Source organism: Ochotona curzoniae, unplaced genomic scaffold, assembly GCF_017591425.1.
Source record: "Ochotona curzoniae isolate NIBS_2020 unplaced genomic scaffold, NIBS_Ocur_1.0 contig_605, whole genome shotgun sequence".
In the NCBI taxonomy this organism is placed as follows: Eukaryota; Metazoa; Chordata; class Mammalia; order Lagomorpha; family Ochotonidae; genus Ochotona; species Ochotona curzoniae.
In genome coordinates, this window is record NW_024466491.1 from 2,450,483 (window position 1) to 2,470,428 (window position 19,946).

Here is a 19,946-nt window from a genome sequence, read left to right on the forward strand (position 1 = left end):
CTAAAAGTGACCTATTTCCGCCAGGCTACGGCCCTGCCGTGCGCCTGCGCTTTCGCCAGACCTGAGGCTAAGAGTGACCCATTTCCGCCAGGTTCCTGTCCGCCAGGCCTGTGGAAATCGCGCGCCCTCTGCTGTTCGAGTGGCAGATTGCAGTGAGCCCGGCGTCCGCGCTGTGCAGGTGGATTTCCTCGGCCGGGAGGGGATGAGGCCTTGCGCCTCCCTGAACCAGACGTTTATTATTACTCTTTTTTTCCCCTTATCCATCCGGGAGGCTGAGTTAGTAGCTGCTGGTGGCTTCTGGGTGGAAGCCTTGTAAGACACGGCAACGACGGCCCATGTTGTACACTGCCAACATATAAAATCGCTTCCAGAAAAAGAAAAGGTAATATCCCAAACAGCATCACCACAGCAACCAGGGGACGAGGTGGGGGTGCCCCTGCCGTCCCACCGTGGCTGCCTGGAGCCGGGGGTCCCGGGGCCATGGGCGGGAACGGGGGCTCCACAGCGGGGCGGATGGAGCATGGAGCCCTGGGACCCCTCTCCTTGGAAAGGAGCTCCCGGGTGTCCCCCGTGGGCGCTGGGTGGGCCGGGAGCTCCTGGGTGTCCCCCGTGGGCGCTGGGTGGGCCGGGAGCTCCTGGGTGTCCCCCGTGGGCGCTGGGTGGGCCGGGAGCTCCCGGGTGTCCCCGTGGGCGCTGGGTGGGCCGGGAGGAGCTCCTGGGTGTCCCCCGTGGGCGCTGGGTGGGCCGGGAGCTCCCGGGTGTCCCCCGTGGGGACAGGGACCCCGGACTCGGCTGTCACCCCCTGCTTTCCCAGGCACGTGAGATGGGAGGTTAACCAAGGGCACCCCCACTTGAGCAGAGGGTTATCCTACTGCCCCAGAACTGATGTCACAAATGGACAGGGGTGGCCCGGGGTGCAGAGGGGGCGGCTGGCACCCCCACCCCCGGGGCCGGGCCCCCCGACGGTGCCCCCACTGCTCACCTGAGGCACAGGCAGGGCAGCCGGCCCCCCGAGGGAAAGAACAGACACCACGTTGGAATCCAAACGCACTTCTTTATTCTCAGCAGGGCAGAGCGGTGGGGACGCCGCCCCAGCGATGCGCGTCCGCCGGCCCCACGCGTGGCCGCCCCGCCGCTCGGGCCCACAGAGCACCTGCACACGCCCCCGGCAGTCGACAGAAGCAAGGAATAAACAAAAACAAAAACACACTCAGTAGGTTTCTTCTGGACAGGCAGGCCCCCCGCCCCAGTGCCGACGGAACCCTGTTTTAAATTAAAAAATAAGCCAGTATACATCGTAGAAAATTTCTCTGAAAAATCTCACAATTTGTAAATGTATATTTTTTTTTCCTTTAACATAAAAGTTTACAATATACGGTCAAACAAAAGGCTCAGGAAAATAATTTCAAAGAAGGAAGTAAAAGGAACCTGAAGATCTGAATTAAAGCTGAAGACGTTTTTCAAAACCCTGTTGGTGAACCAGTGACTTTTTTTTTATTGTGCTGATGGGTTAGAGAAAGAAAGAAATTGATAAGCCTCAGTCCAGACACGCCCAGCCGCCGACAGAAGCCTCGCGCCCCCCCAGCTCCAGTCGCATTTTGCTGCCAAGTGTGATTGTCACGAGTTCGAGTCCCGGGCCCGGCCGGGCCGGTCAGCGTCGGTAGGGGTGGAAGCCTTGCACGTTGTGGTTCTGGCCGCGTCCGAAGCCACTGCCGCCGGCGGGGGGCCCCCCCGAGCCCGGCACCGAGGGGCCCCCGTAGGAGGGAGGCTGCTGGCCCGGGTCCGAGAAGCCCTGTCCGAAGCCGCTCAAGTCCTGCCCGTAGCCTGCTGGGGGAGAGAGCGCGTGAGGAGGCGGCAGCGATGCACACGTGGGCTGAGCCTCGCCCTCGTGCCTGGGGACCCCTCGTGTCTCCTGTCCCTGCTGGGGCGACGACTGGCAAGGGCTGCTGGCAGAGAGGGGCTGCAGCCCGGCACCCAGCTGCCCGGCACCCAGCACCCAGCACCCAGCTGCCCGGCGGGCCCTGTCTGACCCTGTCTGACGTCACAGGGCCTCCAGGGAAGGGGATGCGGGGGAGCAGGCCCTGGGCACGGGCACTTGGCTCCTGCAGGGCATGGCCGGTTGTTCTCCACCCCCCGAGGGCAGAGGCGGCCACAACTGCTCCCAGATGCGGGCAGCGTGAGGCGAGGTCGGAAAGGGCGGCTCCTCCCAGTGCTCAGCCCGGCCCAGGAGCCCCGCAGGCGCCTGGACCCATCTGGGGTGCCAAGCACAGAAACACACGGAGACCAGGAGTTGTCCCTCCACCGTCCTCGGGGGCCCCCAGAGCCCCCAGAGCCTCCAGGCGGCGCACAGACAGCGAGCCTGGCAGCACCTGTCCCGAGGGCAGTCAGCAACACCAGAACACGGGTGAACCCCCGGGCCCCGGCCACACGGCCGCCCTGAACCCCGACCAAGGCCCACAGCACAGCCCCGGGCCTCAGGTCACCCGACACAGGCTCGTGCGCCTCACAGCACCCCAACACCGTGTGCTCCCACAATGGCAGGTTGCACCTGGCAGACAGAGGCAGGTGGGCCACGGCAGGACCACGCCAGGCCGCAGGCACACGGTACACGGCGCGTGCTTACCGTACTGGCCGTAAGGAAAATCCGGCTGGGCTGTAGGGGGCTTGCTCATGTCTGGGGCAGCCTGAGACGGGGGCGGCGGGAAGGCGAGAGGCGCTGCCCCTGGGGTGGCAGGCGGAGGAGGAACCCCTGGAGGGGCAAACTGATCCGGTGGCGGGGGCGGAGGGCCATAGCCGAAACCTAGACACACAGGAGGACGAGGTGTGGACGGGGCACGGGCCAGCCGCCATGGCCACCCCCAGGACACCCACCACGGGTGGCACTGGTGCCAGGTGACTGCGGCCCACCCTGGGGACCCAGGCCAGGGAAGAGCTCCAGGACCCTGGCAGAGCACCTGGCACGGCCCTGGCAGGAGGCAGGCAGGCGGGGGCAGCCCAGCCAGTTGGCCGCTTGGCACCCAACGGGAGACCAGATTAAGTTTCTGGCCTCCAACTTTGGCACAGCCCAGTCCTTGCCAAGGCGGGCATCGGCAGTGACCCAGCAGGTGCAAGCTCTCAGCCCCTGCAGAGGAACAAAGCCAGTGCGGACAGGGCAGGCTCTGAGGGCTCCGGGGCTGGCACGGGGGCGGCCCGCAGCCCAGCTCCATCTGGCAGCAAGTGGTAGGTCTCTAAATGGCCGCTGGGAAGCCACTTGAGCCCCGTGTGGACAGGCAGCTGGCCACGTGGCCTGGGACACCACAGGGCGGGGTGGAGGGAGGCCGTGTGCTGACGGTGATGTCACGCTGTGTGCTAAGGCGACCGTGTGCAGCGACCACTCCACACAATCTTAGGTGCACTATTTTTCCCACCTGCTGCCTCTCTCAGGTGGCTTGCAGTGCTGGGCCAGGCTGAAGCCAGGAGCCAGGAACCTCCTGCAGGTCTGCCACACGGGTGCAGGGAACTCAGCACTTGAGCCACCTGCCCCTGCCTTACCAGGCCCTTACAGCAGCCAGGACTGGAGCAGTGGGCCTGTGGGATGCTGGTGTCGCTGCCAGAGGCCCCCCGGCTATGCTGCCCTGCCCTCGCAGGCTGCCGGCACCCTGCTCAGCAGCAGGACGAGTCTGGATGGGTCCAGGGAATTCTCCCAGGAAGCAGTGCTCACAGCTTGCTTAACTTGGGCCTGGTGCGGTGGCTAGTGGCTAAAATCCTTGCCTTGTATGTACTGGGTTCTCACATGGGCGTGAGTTCGTATCCCGGCTGCCCCTCTTCCCATCCAGCTCCCTGCCTGTGGCCTGGGAAAGCAGTGGAAGACGGCCCAAGGACTTGGGACCCTGCAGCTGCGTGGGAGACGTGGATGAGGCTCCTGGCTCCTGGCTTTAGATTAGCTCAGCTCGGGCGGTTATGGTCAGTTTAGGAGTGAGTCAGTGGACATATCATCTTCGCTCTGTCTCTCCTCCTCTCTGAATATCTGACTTTCCAATTAAAAACAAACAAAACATCTGCTTGCTTCCCTTCACTTGTGCTGCTCGAGCTCACCTAAAGCTTCCAGCAAGCCGTGCTGCCCCTGGGCCGTGAGCACGGCGGCCCGCAGGGCCAGGGGGCAGAGGTGATGCCCGCACACCCAGCTGCAAAGCAGGGGCTCCCACCAAGTCTGTCTGATGGAGAGTCGCCTCTGGGACGAGGGGCAGAAAGCCGGGTACTTACTGAACTGGGGGGGCGCGCCGTAGCCCTGCGGGAAGCCCTGAGGAGGCGGGAAGCCGCCGGGCGGCGTGGATACAATGTAGGAGGTAAAGGGCGGGGGCGGAGGGGGCGCCCCTCTGCCGGCAGGGGGGGGTCCGTAGCCACCTGCAACACACAGGGCAGGGTGAGTGTGGGCGAGCCAGCAGTCCAGGGTGAAGGCCTGCCGTCAGCCCCGGAGCCCGGGCTGGGGTCTAGCCTCGACTCTACAAGGGAACACTTACCGATCGCCTGTCCGGCTGGCACCCACATGCCTAGACGGGGAGACAGAGAATCAAGGGTTGCTGGAGGCGCCCGGGGCCAGAGCCTGCCTGCCCCACTGTCCCCCGCCCTGGGGGCCTTCCTTGGGGTGCAGACAAGGACCAAGCAGGACATGTGGGCTCAGGCAGAGCGAGGCGCCCGCGTGGGGGGCCTGGCAGCAGAGGGCGATAGGCCACACACCCTTGCCCTCGCAGCAACACCCACCGTGGGCAGCGAGACCCACCTCCCCATCAGCCGGGGCCCAGCTCACAAGGTAGGGAACTAGCACGAAGCCGGGAGGGTGGTCTGTCCTGCTCGGGAGGGACCCGCACGGCAGCCTCTGGCTGCGGTCTTTCAATGCCCCCTCCCTCCCTCCCTCCCTCGCAGAATGCCCGCGCTGGCTCCCACGCCCCACGTCTGGCCTTACCTTGTGGGCCGTATCCTTGCTGCCACGTGGGCGGGGGCTGCCCTGCCCAGCCATTGGCAGCATTGGGCACCACCCGGCTGCCCCACTGGCTGGCACCTGGCTGTCCCGGCGCCTGGCTCTTGCTGTCCCGAGGCTCAGCCCGTTTAACCTCCACCTGGACAAACCAAGCCGGGGCTCAGGCAGCGGCCGCGGCCCCGCAGCCCTTCCCGTCAGACACCCTCGGGTAACTTACGACTACACTTAGCGGCTTATGACTTAATACTAAATACTTAACTATAAACCTTATTTAGGCCAATAATTTTTTTTTCTTTAAAAATAAATTGCTCTTTAATTTTCTTAAGGAAATGTTTCTCAGGTACAATAGAAATGATGTTAAGACATGCCACACCCCGCCCTGTGTGGGGCGGGCGCTGGGCTGGGACCCTCAGATCTCGTGGGGGACAGGCTCCTCATGGCCACCCACCCCTGCCCTGAGCCAGGCCCCGCTGGCAGGGGCGCCGCGGGGCCGCAGGACCACCCCAAGTTTGGAGTTCATACCTGAGAAACACACTTGGTTTTTTAACTTAGGTTTTTATTTAAAATGTCTAATGGAAGATAAAGACTTACCTTCCCCAGGCTACCGCTTAAAGAATCTCAATTAACTCAAAATCATGTCAGAGGGAATGGACGTGATAAGAGAATCTTACATTACATCTAACAAAAGTCAACAGACATGCAATAGAACGGACATCGGAGTGAGTAGGCCATCTTCATACTGTGTTGGGCAGCCAGGGCCCTCCCTGCTCGTGGCAGGGGCGCCACGCACCGTGGGCACCTTGGGCCTCCCCTACTGCCCGGCATGGCGGCTCCCTCGCTCAGAGCTGCCGGCCACTCACATGCCCAACCCCAGGGTGGCCTTGGCACCCAGGAACCCTAGCTTCTCCCTTTCCTGACAGCTTTCCGGGAGCACAGGGGTAGCAAGCCCGCTGAAGCCAGCCCGGGACCTGCAGGGCACTGCCGGGCACAAGCATAGCCACAGCTCGGAGCCCTGCCTGCCCAGTGTGTGAGAGCACCCTGCAGGGCAATGCCAGGGCAGGAGCCTCGCTCACCCTCGCCTGGGGTGCAGAGGGCCCAAGGTGGGCCAAGAAGGCCGGGGGGGGCTTTCCTGCACCCTCCCCTGGGGGATGGTCGGGGCAGGCAGGCTCGCCTCCTGCTCCACAGGGCTGGGGGCGCCCAGGGAGGTGCCAGGGACCAGAAGGCAGACACACCCCGGGCAGGCCCGTCCTGCTCCGGCCAGCAAGGCCAAGCTTGACCCACAAGTTCAGGTCACAGGACCTTATTAAAAACACTCCTCGCAGACTCTGGGGTGCGGCACATGCCAGTTCTAAGCTGCAGCGAGCGCCTGATTGGGGAACTAAACAGAGTCTGCAATCCAAGCCGCCCCAGAGCCGGCTCCACTTGGCACTGGGGCAAGGCAGCCCAGCCCGGTGGGGTGCACTGGGAGGAGGGGGGCTGCAAACCAGGACAGGAATCCTGCAAGAATGTGGAGGGGGCTGGGAGCACAGCCCACAACCCCAGGAGCGACTCCCTGTGGAGCTAACTTCCCCAGGGCTCCGAGGGTCCCAGGAAAGCGACAGGTCGAGCCCCCAGAGTCTGGGCTGTGGAGCAGCCGGGACGGGGGAGGATGGGGGCGGCTTCCTGTCCCTGTCACCTCCGTGGCAACAACACAGTATGAAGATGAAACAACCGGCGGTCACTTGACTGCATGGTGGTTAAACACTGTCGAGAGCATGTGCTGGCCCGGAGTTTCACAGTAAGTGACCCAATTGAAAACCAATCCTTCAGGATGTTTCCGGTTCTGAAGGGGCAGCAGCGGGGGTCGGAGGCCCCCTGCTCAGTGCATTACGGGGGGAGGGGGGCCAGGCCGGGCCAGGGGACGGGGCGGACATCTGAAGGAGAGGTCACGGGGACCAAGCCTGAGGCAACTCTGCGATTTCACTGGAGGCTCACTCCCCACACCCCCCCCACACCCCGGCTCGCCCCCCGCCAGCGCCCCTCACTGCTCCCCGGCCTTGCGGAGGGAAGGGCTCCCAGAGCCAGGCCCAGGGCCGCCCGCCCCCCGGCCCGCCCCTGCCAGTGAAACCCCTTGGTTGGCTGAGGCTTGGTCTGGTCTTAAGGTAAAATAAAACTACAACTACACACTTTTTTGCCCATGATGTCGTGAAAATGCATGTTGACAGCCTGGTCCACTGATTGTTCGTCCTCGAAAGTAATAAATCCAAAACCTAGCCAACGACCAAGAGTGAATCAAGGTAGCAGGGTGTTGTGACACAAAACAGGACGATGACAACTCGGGGCGCCAAGGGGGCACCGGGGCCTCAGCCAAGCCACTGTGCGGGCCACCTGGGGCCGGGGAGGACAGGGCAGGGGCCGGGCGGCCCGGGGCGGTGTGTGTGCGTGCATCGCTTCTCTGAAGCCCGCGTCCACCCCCTTGGCGCCCGTCTGCTTGGCAGCCAGTGCTGGCAGCAGCCACACAGCGTTCTAGAGCGCTCCGCGGCCGCGTCTACCACGGCGAGCCCCTCGCCAGCTTATCCAACGCGGTTGGGTAAGCCCACCGGGCCGTCGCGGGTCCCACGCGCAGGGAGCCGGCCGCGTTTACATTCACATCCATATACACGTCTACCCTAGACATCTCTATGTACGGTAGCTGTGTCTATGACAGAGGAGGCAGTGCACAGAGATACAGGCCACACGGAATCCAGCAGCTCAAACTGCCGTCAGCAGCAGGAGCAAGAGGCACCGCCGAGTCACAACATTTTCAGGGACTCAAAATTTAGCATTTCCCAAACACGAGGAAGTGGCAGTATAAACGAAGTTTGGTTGGTCTGGGGTTAAGTGCAGCCCCCCCTGCCCCCAGCTAACAGGCTGACTGTTCTGGGTGGGGAGGGCCGGGGTGGGCTCGAGCCAGTGGGAGGGCGGCCTGAGACCACCAAAGAACAAACGGATGGGAGTGGACAGAGCCAGGGACAGGGTGGGGCCCGGGGTGGCGGCAGTGGGACAACGGAGGTGCAGCCCGGAGACACCCGTGCTGGGGCCAGCAGGCAGATAACGGGGCCCAGGGAGAAGCCCACGGTGGGGCAGGAGCCCCGGCAGCGCCATCATGGCAGGAGACAGGAACGGGGGCCCGTCACCAAGGAGGAGCACAGAGATCAAAGCCCCAAGCCGGGAGGACTCCCAGGATCGAAGGGGTGCGTGGCAGAAGCAGTGGGGGCAGCAAGCACGAGGCCCAGGTGAGGCAAGGGGGCGGCCGTGACCTCAGCTAGGCCAGCAGGGGCCTCGCTCGGGGCTCTGCAAGGAAGGAGAAGGCAGGGGGCGGAGGGCCTGTGGCCCCCCTGTCTGCATGCAGCCCTGGAACCGGGGGGCACACCATGTGGCCCCACGTGCCCGCAGCGCCAGTCCTGAAGCACTACCCCACCCCCAGGCGCACGGGCTTGGCAGCACTTGGCTACGGCTGGGTCCCCGGGAACCCGAGGCCGGGGTCAGGGACGGGGAGCAGCCCGGGGGTGCCCCCCCGCCCCCCGAGGCTGGCGAGACGGGAGACGGTGTCTGCACACAGCATGGGTGAGGCTGCCATGGTCTCCAACGGCAGGAGTGTTGGACTCCCAGGACCCCCGGGACCCCCCGGGACCCCCCGGGATGGCTGTCTGGGAATGTGTCTGTCTGTGACGGGCGCCATCGGCACTGAGGAAGTGGGACAAACACTTTGAAACTTCGTTTACACCCCACGGGAGCGAAGCGGCTCCCTCCTCTGGCTGCGGGCTGGCCTGTACCTGTGTGGTATCACTTAGCACCTGGAGAGGAGAAATCTAGAGACATCATTAATCACAAACAATCCACAGAGAGAAGGAAACGACTTACTTATTTAACATTACTGTACTTGACTAGCAAACACTTACATACGGTACTAAGCATGTACGGCTAAGTCAAAGTAACACTAAGACTTAAGGCTTAACCGAGACAGCGAGGGCCGGGCTCCTGACACGTTCAAATGGCAAACTATATCCCGCACGGCGGGCATGCTGCGGGGGGCGCCCCGCGCTCTGGGCCAGGGCTGGGTGCCGGACCCCGCGGCTGGCCCCCAACAGGTGGACCAGGACAAATGGCAGCGGCCACAGAAAAAAAAAAAAAAAAAAAAACGACGGGGGGGCAGGGAAACGGGGTGTCTGCTGCCCTAGCACCACAGAGCACATGAGCGAGGGCCGCTCGGAGATGGTGCGGGGCCACGGGGTCGCTCACTCTCCTCCCACCTGACTCAAGTGGATGAAAGGGGGTGGGAGCATGGGGGGAAAAAAAACAAGAAAAAATAAAAACAAACAAAAAATCCCACAAGGGGGGAAAGGGAAGAAAAGGGCGGGAGCATGGCGAGGCTCCGCAGTGCGTGTCTGCAGCGAGCCGGGCTGGGTGGGCACTGCCCGCGCCTGGTGGGGCGCAGTGAGCCCCGGCCAAACAGCCCCAAAACCCAGTGGGGGTCGGGTGTGACCCGGGGAGCCCCCGCAGCCGGCGGGGCGGGGCAGGGGGCTGCCTACATTTTAGTCCGTCCCCCAGTCATCCTGTCCCGGAGGCCATGGCTACACCGGCACCTGAACGTGTCTGACAGCGGGATAGTTTGCCATCTGAGGGGGTGGACAGGCTGAGGGACAAACTAGATCTGCCTTTACCTCGAGGCCTCTGCTTTTCCGCGTCATAGATCATGACCACCTCGGTGACCTGGAGAGGAGACGGTCGCGTGAGGCCCACTGTGACCCTGGGCACCTGTGCCCCGAGCAGGCACGGGCTGCGGCCGACCCCGTGCACAGGGCAGGCTCCCGTGGGGTCTCAGCTGGGCCCCCTCAAGAACTTGCCCCGCTCAGACAGGGACGGGAAGCTGGCCTGGGGCACGGCCACGTTGAGCCCCAGAGGTGGTGGAGCCAGGTCCCCAGCCTGGAGTACCTTAGGGCACAGCAGAGCCGAGGGCCACGCGTGCCACCCTGGGCTCAGCAGCCCCGAGCCCCCCCAGGAACACTGCCTTTCCCAGTGAATCCCATCAATCAGCAGGGGCTCCCCCGACTGGGAAGACACCCCATCTGCATGCAGCAACTCCCGCTGGGGTGAACAGCCCAGCACTACTGTCCCTCCGGCACCAAGGACAGGCCAGGAGGGTCCCCACTGACCACGCCAGGCCTGGCTCCTCTGACCCCCACTAACCCCGACAACCTGCGCCTTCCACCACTGGAAGGGCAGATGAGTTACACCAACTGCCAAACCAGAGACCCCCAGGGGCCAGGCCGTAAGGGTCTCATCCACCGTGGGGCCATGCCAGGCCGTCCACTGTGGGACCATGCCAGGGCCGTGGAGGTCTTGTCCCCCATGGAGCCATGCCAATGCCACAGGGGTCCCGTCCCCTATGGGGCCCTGCCAGGCCATGGAGGGGCCGCCCGCCGGCTAGGGGACTCACCACGCCGAACTTCTTGAAGTACTCCCTCAGCTCCGTCTCCCCACAGTTGTGAGGAATGCCCCCGACAAATATCTTGTTGGATTTACTGCTGTCGCTCCTGGTTCCTTTCTGCTATTTTGAGGACAAGAGGCACCGGTCAGCTCACGCCTGGGTCCCCCAAAACCCACCGAGGGACCCGAGGGGCCAAGCCTGCAGGTGCTCTGAGGGCCCCCCGAGCCGAATGTCGTGTTCTCCCAGCTCAGGTGTGATCTTCTGTCGCCGGGGTGCGGTCCTGGGACACGCTGGCCCAGCTACTTGGGGTTAAGCCAACAGGCCCGTGCCCTGACCATGGTGGCTGCAGGGGCATGCTGGAGCTGTACCCGCAGGACAGTCCCCCAGGGCCTGGGAGCTGGGGGAACGCCTCGAAGACTGGCCCCCTGAACCAGGAGGGCAGGATGCCCACAGGAGACGGCTCTAGCGCCGGCTTAGCTTTGCCCTGCTCCCCGCAGGCTTGGAGCTGGCTACAAGAACAGCTGGGGAATTGGGCTCAGGGCCTGGGGAGAGGTGGGTGCTGGGGGCTGTCCTGCAGACACCAGGGGTTGGGGGGAAGGGCGAGTCCAACGTAGGGAGCGCAGGGAGGGGGAAGGTGAGGCCTAGGGCTGCCCGAGCCGCCAGGAATGGGTCTGGCCGAGCAGGCGGCAGCCACTGCAGCGGATGCAATGGACAAGGGCCAGGGCTGAGCCAGGGGACCTGGGAGCTTCCGACCACCAAGGGCTCAGGGGTGGGCGGGCCAAGGTCACGACCACTGCCCAGCAGGGCTGGTTCACAGGCCTCTGAGGACCAGGGCTGGCGGTGTGAGCTGTCTTCTCTCCCAGGAATTTTCTAGGCCTGGGGGTAGGGTCCCCAACCCCATCCCCAGCCCCTTACCCAGCCTTCCTTGGGTCGAGTCCGTTCCGGCTGCATCCCCCGAGGCGTGCAGGGCTTGGGGTCGATCTATGGGAGCAGCAAGGCAGCCAGGCATGAAGGCGAGGCTGCTTTCTCTCAGAAAGGGGGTGGGAGGGTCAGCGACAGAAGCCCCCGACCCATCCAGTCGAGACCCCCCTCAGGCATGCTGGGAAACATCCTCCCATGAACAGCAGGGTTCACGGGCCACTCACGTTGCGGCCATCGAGCGTGTGTGGTCTGCTGGCCAGCACCGTGCCCACGCAGTTTGGATCCTTAAATTTGACAAACCCAAACCCGCGAGACTGGTTGGTGGTCTTGTCCTTCATGATGACACAGTCCACAACCTCCCCATACTGGGAGAAATAGCTGCGCAATGTCTCTGCTCAGAGAAGGGGGGGGACACGGAGAGGCAGGCGTGAGCAGACAGGGCTGTATACAAGGCACAGTGTGGCCCTCAGGCCAGCCCCCCCAGGAGACTGGCAGCTTCTGGTCCCTGCTGTGCCCCCCGCCATCCCGCGGCCCCCTGCCCCCATGGCCCTGCCAGCTGGCCACACCTACCTTGGGTTGTACTCCAGTCGAGACCGCCCACGAAGAGCTTCCTGCAAGCCAACAAGAGGCTGGTCAGGGCTGGGCAGTGCCCGATGCCACGGTGCAAAGCAGCAAGGCACTCCCCCACCACACTCTGCCAGCCTCTGCCGGGGCCCATGACCAGGGGGAGGACATGCCGGCAGGCTGGCACCACAGAACCAGCCCTGGTGCCAGGGCAGGGCTCTCCTGCTGCAGGTAACGAGTGTGGGTGCAGAACGAGAGGTCCATGGCACAACCAGAGGGCACTCCGACTCAGAGCACCTGGCACATGGAGCCCCTGCAGACGCTTTTCAGGGGAGTGTACCATGGAATTCTATAAGTGGAATTCTGAAGTAAGTGGAGCTGGGCACCAGTGCCTGATGGGCCTGCGTGAGGCCAGTCTCCCTCAAGTACCGGGCTCACTCCCCCTGCAGCTCAGATGATGGGCCACTGGGCCCCCCATCCCGGCACCCACGGAGCGTGGCTGCCTCAGGTGCTAAGTGGCAGGTCACCAGGCCCTGGAGGTGCCACCAGAGCCTTGCTGGTCTCACTCAAGCCGCTAGCCCCCAGGGGCCGGCATCATGACACAACAGGTAACCCATACCCCAACAGCTCGTATCCCCCCTGCAATGCTCCACTTCCCATGCCACAGAGCACCCGAAGGTCGCGGCCCAGCCACCCACGCAGAGGCCAGGATGAAGCTGCTGGCTTGGGCCGGGGCAGCACGGGGGAGTAGAGCAACAGAGGGGGTCAGCGGATGGAGAGCTTGCCGTCTCCTCCCTTGCTGCAGCTCCTTAGATAACAGCACCACAGTGGCTGAAGGCCTCGCCTTGCTTGTGCCGGCATCCCCCACGGGCGCCAGCTCATGTCCCAGCTTGCCCCACTTCCCCACAGCTCAACTCCAGCTGTGGTGGCCACTTGGGGAGCGAACCAGAGGATGCAAGGTGTTTCAGTCTCTCCTCTCTGTAAATCTGACTTTCCAATACACATAAATAAATTTTCCAAAAAAAAAAAAAAAATCACGCCAGCTCCACGCATGTTCCAGGGACACGCGGGAAGCAGGCAGGCATGGCGTAACCCTGCCTGGTGGCGGCAGTCCACAAAGGGGGCCGTGGAGCAGTCCTAGCAAACACAGGGCCCAGTCCTGCTCCCCTTCCTCTGGGGACGAGTCAGGACGTGAACAGCAGTCTCCCCGATGTCCAGCAGCAGCCCGCAGCCACCAGGGCCAGCCTGAGCCGCCCCCCAATCAGCCAGGGAAGGGCCCCAACAGAACGCCAACACAGCCGGGCGTCCTCCAGCCAGCAACCCAACCTGGAGCGGGGAGTGGAACTGGTCAGACCAGTCCCGGCCTTCATTTGAATTTCAAAAGTAGGTATTAGCGAGGAGGAGGCCAGCTGGCCCTTTGGAGGCAGCTGACCAAACTGGGCACCCTAGGCTGGGCTCCTGTATGGGCACTGAAAGACACCTCTGTTTTGGGGGGAGGCGGGGAGCAGTAGCAGGTTGCAGGGTCCACAGCAGAGGCCCAGGGTCTCCTGCCACAACAGGCAGTGCAGGTGGGAGACGGCGCCCAGCCAGCGGCCACGTATTCCCCCCTCCGCCCCCTGCACCCCAATCTAAAGTTAAGTCATAAATTGTCAGCCACAGAGAACAGGGCTTGACATGCAGGCACAGGGGGGACCTGCAGGAGAGGGGGTGGCAAGAGTCCACCTGCTGCCTGAACCAACAGAGGAGAGCGTGGGACCACCAGGCCTGGCACCCTGGCACCCCAGCCCAGAGGCGGCCTCAACCAATCTCTTGTTCCCTGTACCCGGTGGGTGGGGGGCTTCCTTGGGCCCAGGCTGACCCCCAGAATGCAGACCCCAGGCTGTCAGTGGGAGGTTTTACCTCCCTGCTGGGGCTGGGCAGGGAGCCATGGGCCTCCCAGGGCTTAGCAACATGAACCAGGGAGCAGGTGTGCGGGCACCCCAAGTCCCTGTTCAGGAGCCTGGGACGCCCCTGCAGGCACCACTGGCCAGTGTACTCACACACACACACACACACACACACACACACACACACACACACAGAGGTGGCAGGCACCCTCTGCCTAAGCACCACCCTGGCTCCCAAGATGGTTTAGTGCCCAGGTGGCACAGGCCCACAGAAGGCAGAGGAGCCTCTGGCTAGTGGCAACCTGGGCACCTCGGCACTGTGGCACAATGAAGCCCACGGCCAGAATCAGCCATCGAAAGGTAGGGCAGGACCCAGCGCAATGGCCTAGCGGCTAAATTTTTGTCTTGCATGCACTGGGAATCCATACGGGCTCCAATTTGGTCCTTGCTGCCCTACTTTCCATCCAGCTCCCTGCCTGTGGCCTGGGAAAGCAGTGGAGGACGGCCCAGAGCCTTGGGACCCTGCACCTGCGTGAGAGACCCGGAAAACGCTCCTGGCTTCAGATCAGCTCAGCTCCAGCCATTGCGGCCACTTGGGGAGAACCAGCAGATGAAAGATCTTTTTTTTATTATTTATTATTTTTATTGGAAAGGCAGATATACAGAGAAGAGAGACAGGGAGGAAGATCTTCCACCACTGATTCACTCCCCAAGTGGCCAGAGCTGAGTTGATCCAAAGCCAGGATCCTGGAGCCTCTTCCGGGTCTCCCTCGCGGGTGCAGGATCCCAAGGCTTTGGGCCGGCCTCCACTGCTTTCCCAGGCCACAGGCAGGGAGCTGGATGGGAAGTAGAACAGCCAGGATTAGAACCAGCGCCCATATGGGCGTTCAAGGCAAGGACTTTAGACACTAGGCTACTGTGCTGGGCCTGGATGGAAGATCTTTCTCTGTCTTTCCTTTTCCTTCTAAATATGCATTTCCAATGAAAATGAATAAATCTTACAAAAAAAACTAAAAAGGCAGGTGAAGCTTGGAGTGGCTTCCAACCTCACGTCCACTGAACCCAATGGCCCCAGAAAACAAGCCCCCTAAAGATGGGAGCCAAGCACAGGAGGCAGCCCCAGGGGCCACGCTGGGCAGCTGGGCAGGCCATGCCCATCTGAGGACACATCCTCGCCAACTTTCACCAAAGACATTCCCAAAGGCCTGCTCCACAGTACTGCCAGTCCCAGCTGCTCTGCTTCTGCCCCAGCTCCTGCTGTGTGCCCGGGGATGCTCCAGGGGGGACCTGGGGACACCCCGCCTCCGCCTGGTCCAGCCCAAGTGTCCTTGAGGGAGCGACCAAGCAGACGAAAGTTCATTCTCACCAGCAGATACATCGCTGCCCCGACCCCAGCTGTCTGAGGCAGGCCGGGCTCCTGGCCAGGCTACTCGGTGCCCAGGCTGCCTGAGAACCACTCCACTCCACTGCAGGGCCCCTTCCTGCCCCCTGCCTACTCTGCATGGCCTGCACGTCCTCACGCTCTGCCCCTGGTTCCCAGACACCCTGCACCAGCCACCTACTCCCCAAGACCCCTCTAGGAAGGCGGGACCACAGCGGGCAGCCCTCCACCCAAGCGTGGGGGTGCTGGCCAGCCTCAGCACACATGGCAGGCAGGTGTCTGCACACACGTGTGTGCGTGTGCAGGCCTGCGTGCACGTATACATGTATGTCTGAGCATATGTGCGCATACCCCGTGTTCCTGACACCAAGGGCTTGGTCTCTGCCTCCCTCCAGCAGGATGGGTCATTCATCGTGTGCAATTGGGAGAAATCAGTCTGTTGTTGGCTGGCCATCCGATCAGTGGGGACCCCCCTACCAGCCTTCTCTCCCCACCCCACAAGCCCTGGCACGGGGCAGCCTGTGGGCAGAGGGGATAGACCACTGTGGGCTTCAGGGCAGCTCTGCCTGCACCTCAGCACCCCCGTACCCCTGTTCTGTACCGTGGGCTCCCCGCACGACAGGGCCTCCCCAGCCGGGGCACACACGTCCCTGGACTTGCCCGCGTCCCCCAGCAAGACTCGGCCTGTCAGTGCCTTTCCTGTGGCAACTTAGAACTTTAAACCTCGGGCCATCTGGGCGGCCCCGGAGAAGGCCTGGGGCACCCCATCCCCCCCCCAGTCCTGGCTGAGCCACAGGGGTGTCCCTGGCCCCCCCACCCCACCGCACCACCTCCAGGTTTGGCAGGAAACCAGGTGGGGGGGACCCAGCTGTGCACCTGCTTCTGCACCCCAGTCCCCGGAAGGACAGGTTCCCCCAGGGACCCAAGGCCCCGCCAGGGGAGGGGTGCAGGCGGGGCCCCAAGGTAAGGTGACGGATGACGGATGACGACGAAGACCCAACCGAAACCCACAGCCGGGCCCGCCACGTGCAGCAGCCCGCCAAGCTGGTGCAAGATGTGTGTGTGTGTGTGTGTGTGTGTGTGTGTGTGTGTGTAGAGGGGGGGCACCCTGCAGCTCCAGATCCCTATTCTGGGGGGTGTCTTCCCAATCCCAGCTCCATCAGCCATCAGTGAACCACCCCCCCCACCACCACCACCAAATGAAGCACCCCTCAGAGCCGGCCCCCCGCCTCCACCGTCACCCTCCCTCCCCAGGACCTCACTGTGGGGAAAGTGCAACGGCGGCGGGCACCCCGGGCACCCCGGGCACCTCACACACACACACACCCCACTTCCAGGACTGCCCTCCCCGCCCTTAGACAGCCAGGTCCCCCCATTCCCGGGACGGGTGGGGGGGGGAGCCCTGACCAGGAAGTCGGGAGGTGCCGCCGCTGCTGCCGAGGGCGCCCCGAACATTCTCTCCCGCAGACCGCCCTGCCCCCCCAGCCCACGGCCGGCGTGACCTTGACGGGGCGGCTCCCCCTACACACACACACACACACACACACACACACACACACACAGCCCGGCCCGGGGGACACGGCGTCTGCGGAGCCCGGGGTGGCCGGCGCCGCAGGCCCGTCCTCACCCGATCTCGTCGGCGCCCGAGCTGTTCATGGCGGCGGCGGCGGCGGCGGCGGCGCTCGGCGTCCCCCGGGCCTCGGCGCTCGCTCCCGCCTCCGGAAGGTCACCCGCTCCCGTCGCCCTCCCCTCCAGCCGCGGCCCGGATCTGCGCAACGGCGGCGGCGGCGGCGGCGGCGGCGGCGGCGGCGGCGGCCGAGCCTCCTCCTCCTCCTCCTCCTCCTCCTCCCCTCAGCGCCAACGGTCACCGCGCGTACCCGCGCCGCCGCGCCGCCGCCCCTGCGCACGCCCGCGCGCGCTCCCGCACGGGGCCTCCGGGGGCGGGGCCAGGGGTGCCACGCCGTGCGTGCGCGCGCGTGGTGCCTTTCGGGAAATGGAGTCCGTCCGCGCGCGCGCGTGTGTGGAGGAGGGAGGGGGGCCCCCTCCCGGGGCTCGGGCCGCGCATGCGTGGAGGCTGTGACGTGGTAGGGAAGGGGAAGATGTTGACCGTGCTTTGAAGACACACACGTTGCCGCGCTCATGGCCCACGCACTCCTCCATCACACACATCAACTCGCATCTTCAGCCCATCGGGTGCAGATCGCTGCAAACACACAGCACACACAGCTTTGGGGTGCCGTTAGCCAGCTGCACCCTACTACTACAGGCTCAAGCTGAGTGGCGTGTCCCCCCCAGGGATCGGGGTGGCCTGACTGGAGCACAGGCGAAGCCACCGATCAAAATCTGAGTTCCGTCCACTGGCCACCTCTCCAGGGGGGGGATTTGAGTTTGCTTGCCACCCACCCACGCCCGGCCCAGGGGAGACACAATGCGGGCAGACCCAGCTTGCTTGCGAGGGTGGAGACTACGCCTGGTGCAGCACACACACACACACACACACACACACACACACACACACGCACCCCAGGGGTCCAGGCTGCCCAGGCCCAGCTAACCCCACTACACGGACACCTGCCTCCACTCCCATGCAGGCGTTCTCCACCACAAGGTCAAGGCATGGGTGGTGCAACTGGGCCCTGTGGTCTAGTCGCCCCTCGGCAGTGGCCACAGAGGACGGGCACATCCCACCGGACACAAGGCCCTGAGCACTGTCCTCAGCCAGAGGGGCACTTGGGTCAGTGACCGAGGAATGGTGTGTGTGGGCGGGGGCTGCAGCATGGGTGTGCAGCCCGGGCCTGCCCTGGCAGTGTGGGTAGGTAGTCCAGCACCCACCCCACGGAGAGCAGTGGACGCTGGACAGGCCTGGTGTGTATGTGTGTGTCCCTGTGCGTGTCAGGTGTGTGTCACCCAGGCGTGGAGCAGACTTCATTCCGAACGCCCGCTGTGGCAGTCTGCAGGGGTGCCCCCGTGACCATCCACCTCCGGGTGCAGGGAGGGCTGGGTGGCACGGGGAGCCCACAGGATGTGGTAGGAAGCAGGAAGTCGGGCACAAAGGGTTTAAAACAAAGACATCCCCTCCCACTGGCTGGGGGGGTCTGCTCTCCCTCCTCCCCTCAACTCCTCCCTCCCACCCAGGGCAGACCCTGTGACCACAGCAGATAAGTGGACCGCATGCCTCGGAACACGTGTGTGAGTTCCTGCTGACAGGAATACACACACCTGACACATGGGGTGTACACACACATACCTGACACACACACACACACAGCTGGCAGCCCTTTCTTATGCTCAAAGATACATAAAACTTACCACCAACATAACTTTTATTTCTTTTTAAAGGCTTAGTATTTTTAGAAGTTACCTTGATCTACTTGAAAGACAGAATTATAGAGAGGGGCAGGGACCTCACTCCCCAAATGGCCACAAAGGCTGGACTGAGCTGATCTGAAGCCAGGAGCTTCTTCAGGGTCCCAAGGCTTTGGGCCATCCTCGACTGCTTTCCCAAGCCGTGAACAGGGACCTGTGTCAGAGTGGAGCAACCGGGATTCAAACTGGCACCTCTAATGGGAGGCTGGCACTGTAGTTGGCGGCTGAATTCACTATGCCCACCGCTACATTTGTATGTATTTTTGTTTTGTGTGGAAGGTAGAGGCGCTTCCAATCCACTGATTCCCTCCCACATGCCCACAGCAGCCAGGGCTGGACTGGGCCACACCTGGGATACTGGCACTCCCTGGGGGTCTCCCATGGGAGTGGCGGGCCCTGCAGTGCTGCCTCACAGGGTGCTGGTCAGCTGGGAGCCGAACCAGGCAGGACTGGAAGCGGGCAGCCTCCTGGCTGGCCACTAGGAGGTAACAGAACACCCAGAAATAAACAGGCCTCTTGCTGGGTGCAAACAACCGTGGGGAGGCCCCAGTGGGGCTTTGCGACCAGCAAGGGGTCCCCCATTTGGAGCTATGTATGTCCCCCATTTGGGCTTCCAACCAGCAGAAATTACCGGTGAGGCAAAGAGAGCGTCTTTTCTCAGATTAGCCACCAGCATCCAGCCATGGGACAGCCTGGGTTGCTCTCCTAGGCTCCCTCAGCCGCCAGTGTCACACCAGGCACCCACATGGCAAGGCCGACAGCTCCCGGTGCTGTGGGAATGGACGCTGCAGCTCAGCTCCCCAGGCGCTGACCCCTGAGAGCCCCTCATGCCACCTCCTGCCACAGCCGCGTGGTGGCGCTCACAGCCTGGCATCCAGGCCTTGGCAAGACAGCCCAGGGCATGCCTAAAGTGAGGTAAGTTGGCGAAAATGCTCCTTGCCATGCCCAGCGTGGCAGCTGTGATGAGGGCTCATGGGACGAACTCACGGGAGCCTGCGTGCGTTGGACACTGTACCTGCCTTTCTTTTTCCTTTTGCAAAAGCAAATTCACAGAGAGGAGGAGAGACAGAAGATCTTCTGCCCACTGGTCCACTCCCCAGGCAGCCGCAATGGCTAGAGCTGAGCCGTTCCAAAGCCAGGAGCCAGGAGCTTCTTCTGGGTCTCCCACGTGGGTGCAGGGTCCCAAGGCTTTGGGCCGTCCTTGACTGCTTTCCTAAGCCACAAAAGCAGGGAGCTGGATGGGAAGTAGAGCAGCCAGGACACAAATCAGTACCCCTGTGGGATACCAGCACTGGCAGCTGGAGGATTAGTCAGTTGAGCCATCACATCAGCTCCTAAGATGTTTCCCTTTCAAAGGTAGAATCTTGGGCCTGGTGCTTAGCCTAGCGGGTAAAGTCCACATCCCCAACCCCACCCAGGAAC

General features: G+C 63.2%; 1 protein-coding gene across 8 annotated transcripts; it reads right to left on the reverse strand.

Moving 5' to 3' along the window:
- Positions 1-1,038: 1,038 nt before the first annotated feature.
- Positions 1,039-17,031, reverse strand: DAZAP1 (DAZ associated protein 1). 8 transcript variants are annotated; one of them, XM_040990579.1, is made up of 12 exons: positions 16,786-17,031; positions 11,898-11,938; positions 11,552-11,718; positions 11,322-11,387; positions 10,416-10,523; positions 9,640-9,688; positions 7,124-7,206; positions 4,943-5,096; positions 4,500-4,529; positions 4,243-4,383; positions 2,624-2,800; positions 1,039-1,827 (listed from the first exon to the last, which is right to left on the reverse strand). In XM_040990579.1, exons 1-12 carry the CDS (start codon positions 16,812-16,814, stop codon positions 1,652-1,654), a joined length of 1,221 nt encoding a protein of 406 aa, XP_040846513.1. In that variant the 5' UTR covers positions 16,815-17,031; the 3' UTR covers positions 1,039-1,651. The 8 variants fall into 8 exon arrangements, with proteins under 8 accessions (XP_040846513.1, XP_040846512.1, XP_040846511.1 ...); XM_040990578.1 differs by having other exon boundaries at positions 1,039-1,824; positions 10,416-10,526; XM_040990577.1 differs by having other exon boundaries at positions 10,416-10,526.
- Positions 17,032-19,946: the final 2,915 nt, after the last annotated feature.

Bases quoted from the DNA above. Each gene is read 5' to 3' on its own strand.
- DAZAP1 (XM_040990574.1), bottom strand. From the start codon at position 12,234: ATGGTACACTCCCCTGAAAAGCGTCTGCAGGGGCTCCATGTGCCAGGT. The intron at 9,689-10,415 runs GTGAGTCCCCTA...TCTCCTCTCCAG, and splicing joins ACTTCAAGAAGTTCGGCGTG to GTCACCGAGGTGGTCATGAT. The intron at 2,801-4,242 runs GTAAGTACCCGG...CTGTGTGTCTAG, and splicing joins CGGCGCGCCCCCCCAGTTCA to GTTTCGGCTATGGCCCTCCG.